The sequence below is a fragment of the Dipodomys ordii genome, unplaced genomic scaffold (assembly GCF_000151885.1).
Source record: "Dipodomys ordii isolate 6190 unplaced genomic scaffold, Dord_2.0 Scaffold20, whole genome shotgun sequence".
Lineage (NCBI taxonomy): Eukaryota > Metazoa > Chordata > Mammalia > Rodentia > Heteromyidae > Dipodomys > Dipodomys ordii.
In genome coordinates this window covers 16,728,477-16,739,981 of record NW_012267236.1, presented here as the reverse complement: position 1 = coordinate 16,739,981, position 11,505 = coordinate 16,728,477, and the positions used below count along the sequence as shown (strand labels likewise).

General features: G+C 40.9%; 1 protein-coding gene across 6 annotated transcripts in view; it reads right to left on the bottom strand.

Annotated features, from left to right (window-relative positions):
* Positions 1-496: 496 nt before the first annotated feature.
* Fam49a (family with sequence similarity 49, member A) overlaps positions 497-11,505 on the bottom strand; it is a 90,757-nt gene continuing 79,748 nt past the window's right edge. For all 6 annotated transcript variants that reach the window (XM_013013768.1, XM_013013765.1, XM_013013766.1 and 3 more), the window contains 8 exons: positions 10,758-10,863; positions 8,892-9,028; positions 8,355-8,432; positions 8,057-8,173; positions 7,882-7,961; positions 6,110-6,236; positions 3,419-3,489; positions 497-887 (listed from right to left, as the gene is read on the bottom strand). In XM_013013768.1, coding sequence (XP_012869222.1) covers positions 824-887; positions 3,419-3,489; positions 6,110-6,236; positions 7,882-7,961; positions 8,057-8,173; positions 8,355-8,432; positions 8,892-9,028; positions 10,758-10,863 — 780 coding nt within the window. In that variant the 3' untranslated portion in view covers positions 497-823. The remainder of the gene's footprint in view (positions 888-3,418; positions 3,490-6,109; positions 6,237-7,881; positions 7,962-8,056; positions 8,174-8,354; positions 8,433-8,891; positions 9,029-10,757; positions 10,864-11,505) is intronic.

The following is an 11,505-nucleotide window of genomic DNA, read 5'->3' as shown; positions in this document are numbered from 1 at the left end:
ATACCTACGATGTCAAGGTGAGAGTCAGGGAAATCCCTGTCCCTGTAGACAGTTGATGTATATAGAGACTGTCCTGGAAACATTTTTCTCAAATATACTCAAGACAATAACTCTTGCCAGTCTAGCTGTAAGACCCATCTATTTATCCCTGCTGCTCCTTCCTGATTACAATGCAGGCAATTTTCTTCTTACAAACTAAAAGGGAGCATTAGAGGGATACAAATCCAGACAGAAAGGGGAAAATGCTGATTTTTTAATAAAACACGTGCAAACAGAAAAACTGCACGTGGGTTTTGCAGGCTGAGGAAAAGGGAGGGGGGCGTGCTGAATTTATAACACTTGGGTTTGGTTCTCCACATGCATTTTTCTTTTCTTGGATTCCTCTCTTCCTCTGTGAGGATAACAGTTGTGTTTCTTGTATCTGAGCCTGTACAGGAAATCAAATACTTTTGTGTTTCGATAAACTATACACATCTAGAATTAAACTACTATGACAAACGATTATGAATTTCTGATTGTTACAGGTGTTGTTAAAGGAACTCCAGTAGCCAAGATCAAAGTCTCCAAATTTGGCCTTTGGAGAAAAGGGTTTGAGGGGGTGGGGGAAGGGGACTCATTTCAGACATCAAAGGTAAGACTCTCAAGTCAATTTATGCTCTGCTGGGTTGAGTCAGTGAGGATACAAATTAAGGTCCATATATTTCAGTGACAAGAAGGAAATGGTTATGTAAATACACAAGTATTAACATCAATCTGTATTAAATTATGTAAACATATACATCTTCTGAGGTCAGCACATAGATCCTCTTTTTGGAGCGGGGCTCTACTGAAGCATTGCTCGAATCTGTTTGGAAGTCGACTCATCGTTCAAGTGCTTTGTAGTGAACCTGATGGAAACAGAATGTCAGTGAGAAAATAGTCCTTGCAAAAGCATCCAGGAGTTACTCACCAGCCATCCTTACCTCTGGGGAAAAATTGGCATTTGTACATCAAACACATGGTCTTGCTTCTTTAGACAAAGAGCCACACTTCAGTGCTCTCTGTATTCTCAAGAGCTAATATTTCCTTCTTTTTTCTAAAGGCAGTTGGCATGATGAATCTTTTTTTTCTACCTAACCAAATAACTACATAGAGGAGATACCATAGGACTAATTTTTGAGGGAGATAGACTTTTAACTACTACTCTTGCTGAATCATAAATTCCAAAATGTGACCAACCAGTGGCTCACAACTGGAATCCCAGCAACTCAGAAGGCTGAGATCTGAACATCCTGGTGCAAAGCCAGCTTGAGCCAACAAATCTGAGAGATTTTTTATCTCCAATAAATCAGAAAAAGGAAGAACATACATGGCTAACATGGTAGAGACAGCAAGAAAGTTAAGCAAGAGCACAAGACCCTGAGTTCAAGCCCCCAAACCAGCGCGCGCGCGCGCGCACGCGCGCACGCACACACACACACACACACACACACACAATTTTAAAATATGGATATCTGACAAATAACTTTCTTGGTTTTCTACTTTTGTAGCGATGCTCATCCTCTTTTTTTTTTTTTTTTTTGCCCACCGTGGGGCCTGAACTCTGGGCCTGGGCTCTGTCCCTGAGCTATTTAGCTCAAGGCTAGTGCTCTACCATTTAAGCCACAGCTCCACTTCTGGCTTTTTTTTACTTATGCGGTGCCTCATGCATGCAAGGCAAGCGCTCTACCACTGAGCCACTTTCCCAGCCCCTGATCATCCTCTTCACCACCACAAATGGGCACAAATGCAGAGGGAAAAGCTAATTTCGGGGGCACTCTTCAATCTCCCATTAGCCTGATGCAGAATCATTTGTGCTAAGGCATGCAAACAATTACCATGTTACAAAATATCTTGACCATGTAATCAGTACTCCATGGGAGCTGCAATTTACGTACAATTACGTTTCAGGTGAATTTCAGGTTAATTTTACAGATGAGAAATCCAAGATTCAGAGAGACTAAAAGTCTCACTGTAGATCACAAAGTTGTTCCTTTCAATTTATGAGCAATTTGTGACATCAGTCTAGGTGTGTGTGATTCCTTCAAAAGCTTATGCATTTTAAAAAATCATGTGTCTGCAGGATACACAAATCCCAACACTCAAGGGGGCTTAAGGCCTAACAGAGTGCCCTGATCTTGAGGAAGTTTTGCCAGATTGAATGACACTTGGAATTTATGAAATTCCCAGTAAATCTTCTTACTTTGTATGGAAAGCTGGTCTGGTGCTAAATGGTCACCAATGGAAGTATTGTGGGTTACTTACAGAATTTGCAAGGTTCTTATGTTAATAGCACAAGTATTCTGAAGGCTGAAGACTTTGTCACCCAGAAGAACAGTGTCGGCCTCAGTTCCATACCACTTCATGTGCATCCAGGGTTCCCCATTTATCAAATGGGTATGATCTATCAGCTTTACATTCATAAATTGTAGGGATTAAATGAGACACTGCGTTTAGAGATGGAATGTAAAATCTGACTATATGTAGATGGAATAACATTGATCTGTTCACTTTGACTTGGTAAATGGACTGCATGTATATAACACTGAGTGAAACAGAGGGAAATTAAGCTAGGACTACAAGCCTTCTAGATTGCAATCTAGCACTGGGACAGTTTACAAATTAGTCAAAGTCAGTGAAATCTTCTACATGCATCACAGATAAAAAAAATTAAAGAGTCTCTCCTTAAAGTGGATTAAGAATTGCATCCTTTGGAAGAGTAGAGGTGTCTGGGCATTACTTGTTAGCAGTGAGGTGCTGGAGTGAGCCATAGTTGCAAAATACTTAGGTATCTAACCTAAATGTTGAAATATGGTATATGCATTTTCTGTATATATCATATTTATTTATATTTGAATGTAGTGTATGTCAGTACATTGCAAGGTTCTTGGATTCTGTGAATCATCTGGATGACTTTAGAGCAAACAAAAAACAACCAAATACAGAATGGGTGCCTGCACATCAACCCAGAGATTTGATTCATGTGGGCTAGGTCCAAGTCTGGGCATCAATGTCTCCAGAAACTATGCATATAATCTTCATGTATAGCCAGGTATGGGAACCACTGCTGAAGAGGGAAGTAAGACCCAGGAACCTCTTCTTCTGAGGAGCTTCCAGGATCCACAAAGCAAAGAGGCCAAGAACCAGGCTCATGGGCCTTGTGCCATCCTCAGACTCAGGTTCAGACCCTAGCATGGTCTTTCACTATAGGATGTCAGAAAAGTTATTTGACTTCTCTACATCTCTGTTTATCTCCTCTATAAAAGGGGAACGATGAAAATTCTGTTGACCAAAAGGGTGCTGGGAAGAGCAGACCTGTTAGAAGACACGGTTCTTGGTCTCCAACAGCAGATCTGCAGGACTGATTGCCTCGTGTCAGTCTATAACAGAGTCAACTCACCTGAGGGCATTCAGCAACCCTTCCACACTGTCCGGAGCCTGTTCCTTCAATACCTTTATGCAGCCTTTCATCTAGCAGGGAAAAGCACAACGCTTGGTTAATATCCTGGAAATCCAGTCTATCCTAGTGTCTACGTCTATCCATCATAACAACAACATATGGAACTCAGACACAGAAAGGCTTATGGAATGTGCTGGATGGGTGTAATCAGAGGTGTGGAGCAGTGGGTGTGGAGACCCTGAGGATGAAGACAGTACTCTCTGAAATCTGAGAGAGGAAATTTCTAGGTTTCTGGCTTCGCTACTGGGTAGGAGAATGGGGAAATACTTGAAAGTAGAGAATCAAGGAGGACAGATGTGTGTAGGGAAAGAGATTCATTGGTTTGGGGATGGCCATGTTTCAGGTGTCCACAGGAAGTGGGGTCTGGAATTATGGGTAAAGAGTAATTATAAAATGGGTACATAAAGAGTAATAAAATGTTTCATAAGAATCTAAAAAATGATTATTTGAAAACATCTTGTCACCCCTTCCTGGTCCACAAATTGTCTACTGTCTACATGACTCATACCCTGGAGTCTTGGTAATTTTGCTCTAATGATTCTGTCTACTCAGACTACTCTTCATTCCTTCTGTCTGTTTGGGAAAATTCTACACCTTCTTCAAGACTATTTCAAACATCACTTGATCTCTGCTCTTAAGCAGAATGGGTTTTTCCCTTACCTGGGTGTCTGGTTCTCTGCAAACCACAGCACTATCTTTGTGCAAACTTGCATAGGACAGCTCTAAGACCTCTTAAATCAACACTTGTCTTTTCCCTGTGGATGCTGATGCCCTAAGGACTTATAAATCCAGCAGACTAGTGTCTGTGAGAAGACCCTTCATATTATTACAGAAAAGGACCCATCTCAAATATGTGCTGTGCTTGGTAAACCTGATGCTTTCTTAGACACACAGGCAAAGTTCAGTAAAAGGGCCTCTCTTGACCTAAATAAACAGAACCGTCATCAACACTACAGCTGAAGATGAACATCACATAGCACCTCAACAGAAAGACTCAGCAACAGATATGTAGTCAAGCTTCTCAAAGGTTAGGGATAGAAGGCATAGGGACATCCAGCATATTTTAAACTCCTGGCTCTGTGTTAAGTTAAATAATGTGTTATGAATTCCAGGTAACAAACTCAGCTCATAGTTAAATGATACCTATAGAACTATTCATACTTACTTATAATCAATCTGATTGGTTATGAGTATGAAAACACCAGTCAATGTATTTGTTGGTATGAACATAAGCTTATAACATACTGTTTGCAAAATTTCAAAACCTGTTAAAATACTATGTATGTGGGGTCCTAATTTGCTAAGCAAACCCACATGTGAAAAGAGGATACATGATTGCTGAAATACTAATAGTGCTCAGGACTATGCTGAGATTATTACAGATTAATTTAACTTTGTATATATTGATTTCCCACATTTCAAAATGTTTTTATAATAAATATTTGTTTCCTTAGCAAACAGCTATAATTAGCATGGAAATCATAATTTAATGAAGAACTGTGCCTAGCTTTGCTAGTTAGGGTCCAGGACCTCAAAATAATAATTCAAGTTACATTTTTCACCTACAAATTGCCTCCATTCTTCAAGTTTATAGCCCTTCTAGGCATCTACACTTCATGTTGATAGTTCTGATGCATCCAAAACACTGTTTCGTGCAGACAAATGGACAGAGCGTGTCACCCTGTGTGCGCCATGCCACAGTAAGGACCCAAAGCTCCTAGTTTGCACTTAGAACGTTTTATATGGAACACACTGTTGGGTTGGTGGCACTATTTGGTAGGCAAATTCTGGAGCAGGATGGGGATGTGAATCCTGAAATCAACAGGAAAGCACCTGCATAACCAAGTCATTCATTCATCAATTTCATTCATTCAGGAAAGGCTCTACAGAGCATCGACTGAGCATCATTCATATTCACTCTGAGCCAGATACCATACTAGGCAGTGGAGCAGACCTTAGATATATTGATCATGATCCTTATCCTTGTCAAAATCTTAGAAACAATGGAAGGGTCAGCAATACAAACTGGTAAGTGCTCTGAGAACCAGAGAAGAAGGAAGGCATATCTACAGTGCAAAGGACATGTGTTCTTGCTTGAGGCAACTCTTGAGGAGTGTAGGGAAGAAATACACCACTGGAGAGGATGAAAAGGGCTGTCAGGGCAGGTTCATTCAAGCCCAGGCTCATATACACATGACAAGAAAAGCAGAAGACTAAGTGGGACAGCAGGTACATAGATACAGAAAAAAAAATCTGGAAGGTCATTGGCATTTGACCATGGTGCCTTGAAATCCATTACCTTCCAATTCTTCTCACATGAAGATACACAGAAGATAGAAAAGACACACTGGCAGGACACACAAGGTCACTGAAGAGCAGTGTGCAGCTAGGGGCTGATCCTCTATTAGCTCCACTGAGGTCAAGAATATTGGCATCCCAGTATTCTGACTATGTAGATGAGGCTGGAAATCTTATCATACACATGTGAGGAAGAGTGGGGTTCTTGCTGTAAGAACAGTGACTAGAAGAGGGCTCTCTCAGTGGGGACAGAGGTCAGTGAGAGAGAAGCAGAGTCTATCCAGGGGCATCCCCAAGCTCCTGTTTGGAAATGGCACTACATGGCGTTCTTACGTCAATCTTGGATGTCTTGCAGAATGCCCCCACGGGGTGCACATGGTCATAGAGAATGATGACCCCCACCATCACCCTCATGCAGAACATCAGAGTTTCTTCACTCGTGAACCTGCTTCTGTACTCCCTGAAAGAGAGAAACATGGGGTACAGGCATCACTTCCATGTTGGGACATAGGCTTTTTGGTTTCCACACTGGCTTCTCTTCTAATCCCCCCCTGGAGAACAATCTCAGGCCTGTAACAACCAGGTTAATACACTCTTGAAAAGAATAACGATGATAATTCTCCTTGAATCTATCCAACCGGCAATTCAGCGCAAAAATAAGGTAAATTAGAGGGCAGTAAATTCCCTTCCCTTCTGCCCTTCAGTGGCCAGCTCATCACGAACATCACTCCTCCACCCATCAATCCTGAATATTTTATAGCAGGTCCCTCTGGCTGTCCAAGATTATAGAGAATAATGGCTTCATTACAGAGAAAAAGAATCAGGCTCATTTCTACAGAATGGCTATCATGTCTCCATTCAGAGTAACTTCCTTTGTTAAGACACAAGCTGCAGATGAACTAGATTAACAAAGATGCCTCAAAGAAATTATGTAGTATTCACTGACCTGAGCGTATGTGTGGAGTTTGAATTTTGTTCACTTACCTTGATAGGGACCCTGATGACTCAGATAATTAAGGCCAATTGCAGAGGCTTTCTTAGCATCTATTTCATTAGGAAATGGCCCCACAATGAAGATGATTACTATTCTTGTCTTGGAATAAATCATCTTAACTTTGGCATAAGTGAAATATTTGAAATTAATGCCCTCTTACATTTGAGCAGAACCTGACATTTTCTAAAGCACTCTCGACATCTTTGCCCTTCCTGGCACCTCTGCAAAGTGGATGGCAGGCTGGGAACTTCAACGGAGGAAGAAAGCAAGGAAGCCTGGGGTGGTCAAATCACTCATTTGTAGGCACAGTAAGGGGACACACAAAACTAGACCCTAGACTTTGAGCGTGGATTTTCCCATAACCATACTGTGTCTTCTTCAACCACTTTTATTTTCTTTAAAATCTAGCCCCTAGTAACTACAAATTGTTTGGACACAGAGAAACTACAGAGAGAGAGGGAGGGAAAGAGAGAGAAAGAGAGATAGACAGACAGAGACAGAGAGACAGAGACAGACAGAGACAGAGACAGAGAGTCAGAGAGACAGAGTTAGAGACAGAGACAGACAGAGAGAGAGACAGAGAGAGACAGAGAGAGTCAGAGAGTCAGAGAGACAGAGACAGAGATAGAGACAGAGACTGAGTGGCAGAGATGGAGAGACAGAGAGAAGCAGAGAGGGAGATAGATTAAAGAGATGGAGACAGAGATGGAAATGATCACTTGTGTAATAACCTTACTATCTACTTGCCTGCAAGATGTTTATAATAAGATTCAGTCATCTAACTCGTCCTTCTATCTGCTCCATACATATCTTTTACAGCATCTTGGAGTGTCTGGTCCTACCATCAAGTAAGCTAAGAATCCTTTGTGAAATCTATCAACCAGTTGTTTCAGCTATAAAATGGACATAAGGACACGGGGTTCACATAGTGCTCTATGAAACTGAAGTGGATAACAGACACGTAACCTTTTATATGCTTATATATGTACAAATATATATGTACCAAGGGTACATGCTGTCATCATCATTATTATATCACCATCTTCTACCTTATCATCCTGCTCATCACCACATCAATAGCATTTCTGAGTGTGCTTCGAGAGCCACTTACGGAGTTTCCAGCATGACTTTGCAGACACTCGTCATTGTACTGAGGCAGTCTGTGGTATTCTCTATTGGCAGGGTTTTGTTCTAAATGGGAGACACAAATATGCGTTAGCCTTGATGGTGATTTTTATGCATAGTTAAGAAGAGCCCCCCCCCCCCGATTGCACAAATTCACTGACTTCAGAGACAAAGTGCATCGTGGCATTGCTAAGGGTTTTCAGCATTGGTGTGGCTTCGGCATAGAAAAGGGACATCCGGTTGGCCATCTCATTATTAACTTCATTCTCAATGTCTAGCTGATGACAAGAAGAGAAAACGAAATTATAAAGGAAAAGCAAAAAAAACCCCACCCCAAAACAGCCCCCAAATCAAATACCACCCTCTGGCTATTGAAGTATAAACAGATGTCTTCCTTATGAGCTCTGCTCAACAGAGTCATGGAGAAATGTGCTACGGAAGGGAGACATTGAGACTCACATGCATGTTATTGATGCGGTTGCGACTGATTGTTCTTCGGTAGTAGCTGAAGTCATTCTGAATAGCTGGGTTCCTCATCTGAAATTCATAAGAGAAGCCCATCTCTCAGCATCAGGTGGGATATAAACATGAGAAGCCCAGGCAGCAGATTTTATGATATGCTGAAACATCTCTTTGTCATGCCAGAGTCAGAGAAACTTTTGCTTAAAAATAAAGTTTCATAAGTTCATTATTCTAAAGTATGCCCCATTTTAATTATGGGCTAGATTTCAGGCAAAGTATATTTTTCCCAATAAGGAACAGACAGTTGAAAAGATTTGCTCTTATTTCATTTGGCAGATTTGAACATCCCTACATAAATCATCATCTTAAGTTACTCTAACCACACGGAATGCAAATACTCACTATATTAGATGTATTGCTGGGGAAGAGGTTACCATCGTACTCGATCCTCCCACCCACAGCTCAGGCAGGAGAGATTTAAGCAGTTATACATGACATAAGTATGTAACACATTCACAGTGCTTTTCTCCTGACCTTCAGCTCATCGAATCGAAGGGTAAAATGCAGAATCTCTGCAAACTCCTTTGCCAGGGCCTGCTCCCGTTCTAGGTGCTGGGTTGGTGTGTAGGGTGGACAGGTTAGAGATTCCAATAAACTCTGAAGAGCTTTCTCTGAAAATCAAAGGGATCCAGGCATTAATCTCATGCGATCCACAGAGATCCTTCAAAGGTCACGGTCTGTCCTATGGGACAATCTCAGGGGTTTTTCCTCCCCCTGTATTTCCATCCACAAAGCTATAGTGTCAATCCTAGATAGGGTGTGAAGACCAGGAGTATGTTTCTGTGTGATCCTGTGTACGATATGAGCACTACCCATAATACAAGGATAAGATGAAGCAGCAGCTTTGGACACCTGGGTCAGGTCACCTGCTCGACAGTTAAGAATTCTGATCTTGTTCCAGCTTTCCTCTGCATTCTACACTGAACCCAATTCTAGGAATTCTTTCTACAAAGCTATTAGCATATTTGCTTCCATCACTGTTCTTATGATGATTTTATTCTTCCCACTCAACCATTTCTAAATATTTCTCTACAGATTTTTGAAAACTTTCTATGTGTTTATTATGTTCATCTAAACTAGTCTTCTCTCACAGGGGCTGATAAACTATGATCGACTGAATCTGGTCCATTGTTGTTTTTGTAAACAAACTTTTATGGAAAGACAGAGCCATTCATTTCTTCGTGTCCTGAGTACAGCTGTAGTGGGAGAGACTGAGTAGCTGTGAAACACACAAGACGTGCTACAAGACTTGAAATTTACTATCTGGCACTTTACAGGGAAACTTGACAATGCTGTCTTTGCATATCCTTTATATCCTTATATACATTACGGGCACACACACGCTACATGTGCCTTTCATAGCATCTTTATAAGGTTTCCCTCTAGCCTTGGTTAAACATGTCTGCCTAGGGAGACACTGTCATTAGAGACAGCCAGTTTTGAGTGGTAAGGCTTTCTTCTGTAAAGCTGAACCTGGGCTTCTTGGAATCTCTGGTGAGTTCAGACACACACTTAGAGGAAACATGGGAGCATTTGGTTTCTCTTCTATTTGAAAAATCTAAGGAAGTCCTGTTTTTTTTTTTTTTAATGAAGCTGGCATTGAAGGTGCATTGAAGGACTCCTCTTGGTCTTAGCTTCTAGTCTTCCCAACATCATGGTCTTTTATTTGTCCAGAGTATTTCAGTGTTAGTTTTCCAGCTAAAATGTGACAATTGCTTCATGGAAAAAGTAGAGTAGAATATAACTACTGCCTTCGTTTCCTTTCCTGATGTGCTACACTAAGTAATGAACTCTTGCATGAATTTCTTGTTGATAACAGAGATTGCATCACTATTGTAAGGTACCTTGCTGCTATCTTAACCACACCTAGCTTAATTCTGGATTTTGTAGAGCCACTCCGTCCCTGTATAGCTCACTTTGTTTTTAAAGCTTTAGGGAAGAAAACCACACTTGTTTATTTTGTATTTTACTATATTGAATTTATTTCATGATGCTAGCCAACTAAGCTCCTTGTGGATCAGCAGGTAACCTTTAATTTCCAAATTTACTGATATTCATGGATGAGATCAACCTATAGTAACTATGAAGAGTGTGACAGCTGAGCATGAGATGAAGGGAAACCATCCAATAGGACACTCCCAATGTGCCAGCGATTGAAAGGGAAGCAAGATTATGGTGGATTAAAAGAAATGAGAGTAACAAGAGTTGTCCACACTGGCCTCTTAAGGCAGAGTGAATGGCAGTAGTACATTTTCCAGTACACAGTGTTGTTGCTGTTACATTCTCCAATTGCAAAACAGAATTTCACATGTGGGACGTGGAGACGATAAACATACTCACCTAGCCGTATGGAAAACTCGTAAAACCTCTTTAGCCTCACAACCAGAGGACATACTGCATTCCATGCTTTCTCTTGAAGCTGAATGTCGTTGGGATTTTGAATTGCCTACAAAGAACATGGCAGAATGGTCTGTTTTACGAGTAGTAATAAACATCTCATTGAAATGTCCTAAGATAGAGGAAGGATTTCAGTTAAAAAAATGCAATCCTTGTGCACTTTGTGAGTGGGTATTATTTTGCTTTACAAAGACTCACTGAACAGTCTCCTAATGGACTTATTTTGAAAGGGAATTTTAGTACTCGAACACAAAGCAAATGGTTTTACAGGTAGATCTGTGCGGTCTCAGTCTCTTCATCTTGAAACAGAACATGTGAGTTCTCCATTAGCATTGGCTTTTTCCGAAGTTGAGCCATGATTTGTTATAAAGGGTAGATTACATATTGTCCTTTCTCTAAATTATATACTATATTCTTGCCGGTCTTTATGTTACCTAAACGATGACCTCTGTACCAAGAAAACATGCTCATGCTGGCTACCAGGAGGTACAATTAGAAGGATTGAGGTCAAAGGTCAGCCTGGGCAAAACAAACAAACTATGACCTTGATACATCTCAACCAATTGCTGGACAATTCAGTGATATGTGTATGTCTTGAAAACTACCCATGAGGCTGAGCAAGGAGGATTGTGAAGGAATGGCTCAGATAGTAAAGCACCTGCATAACAAGTGTGAAATGCTGAGTTCAAAT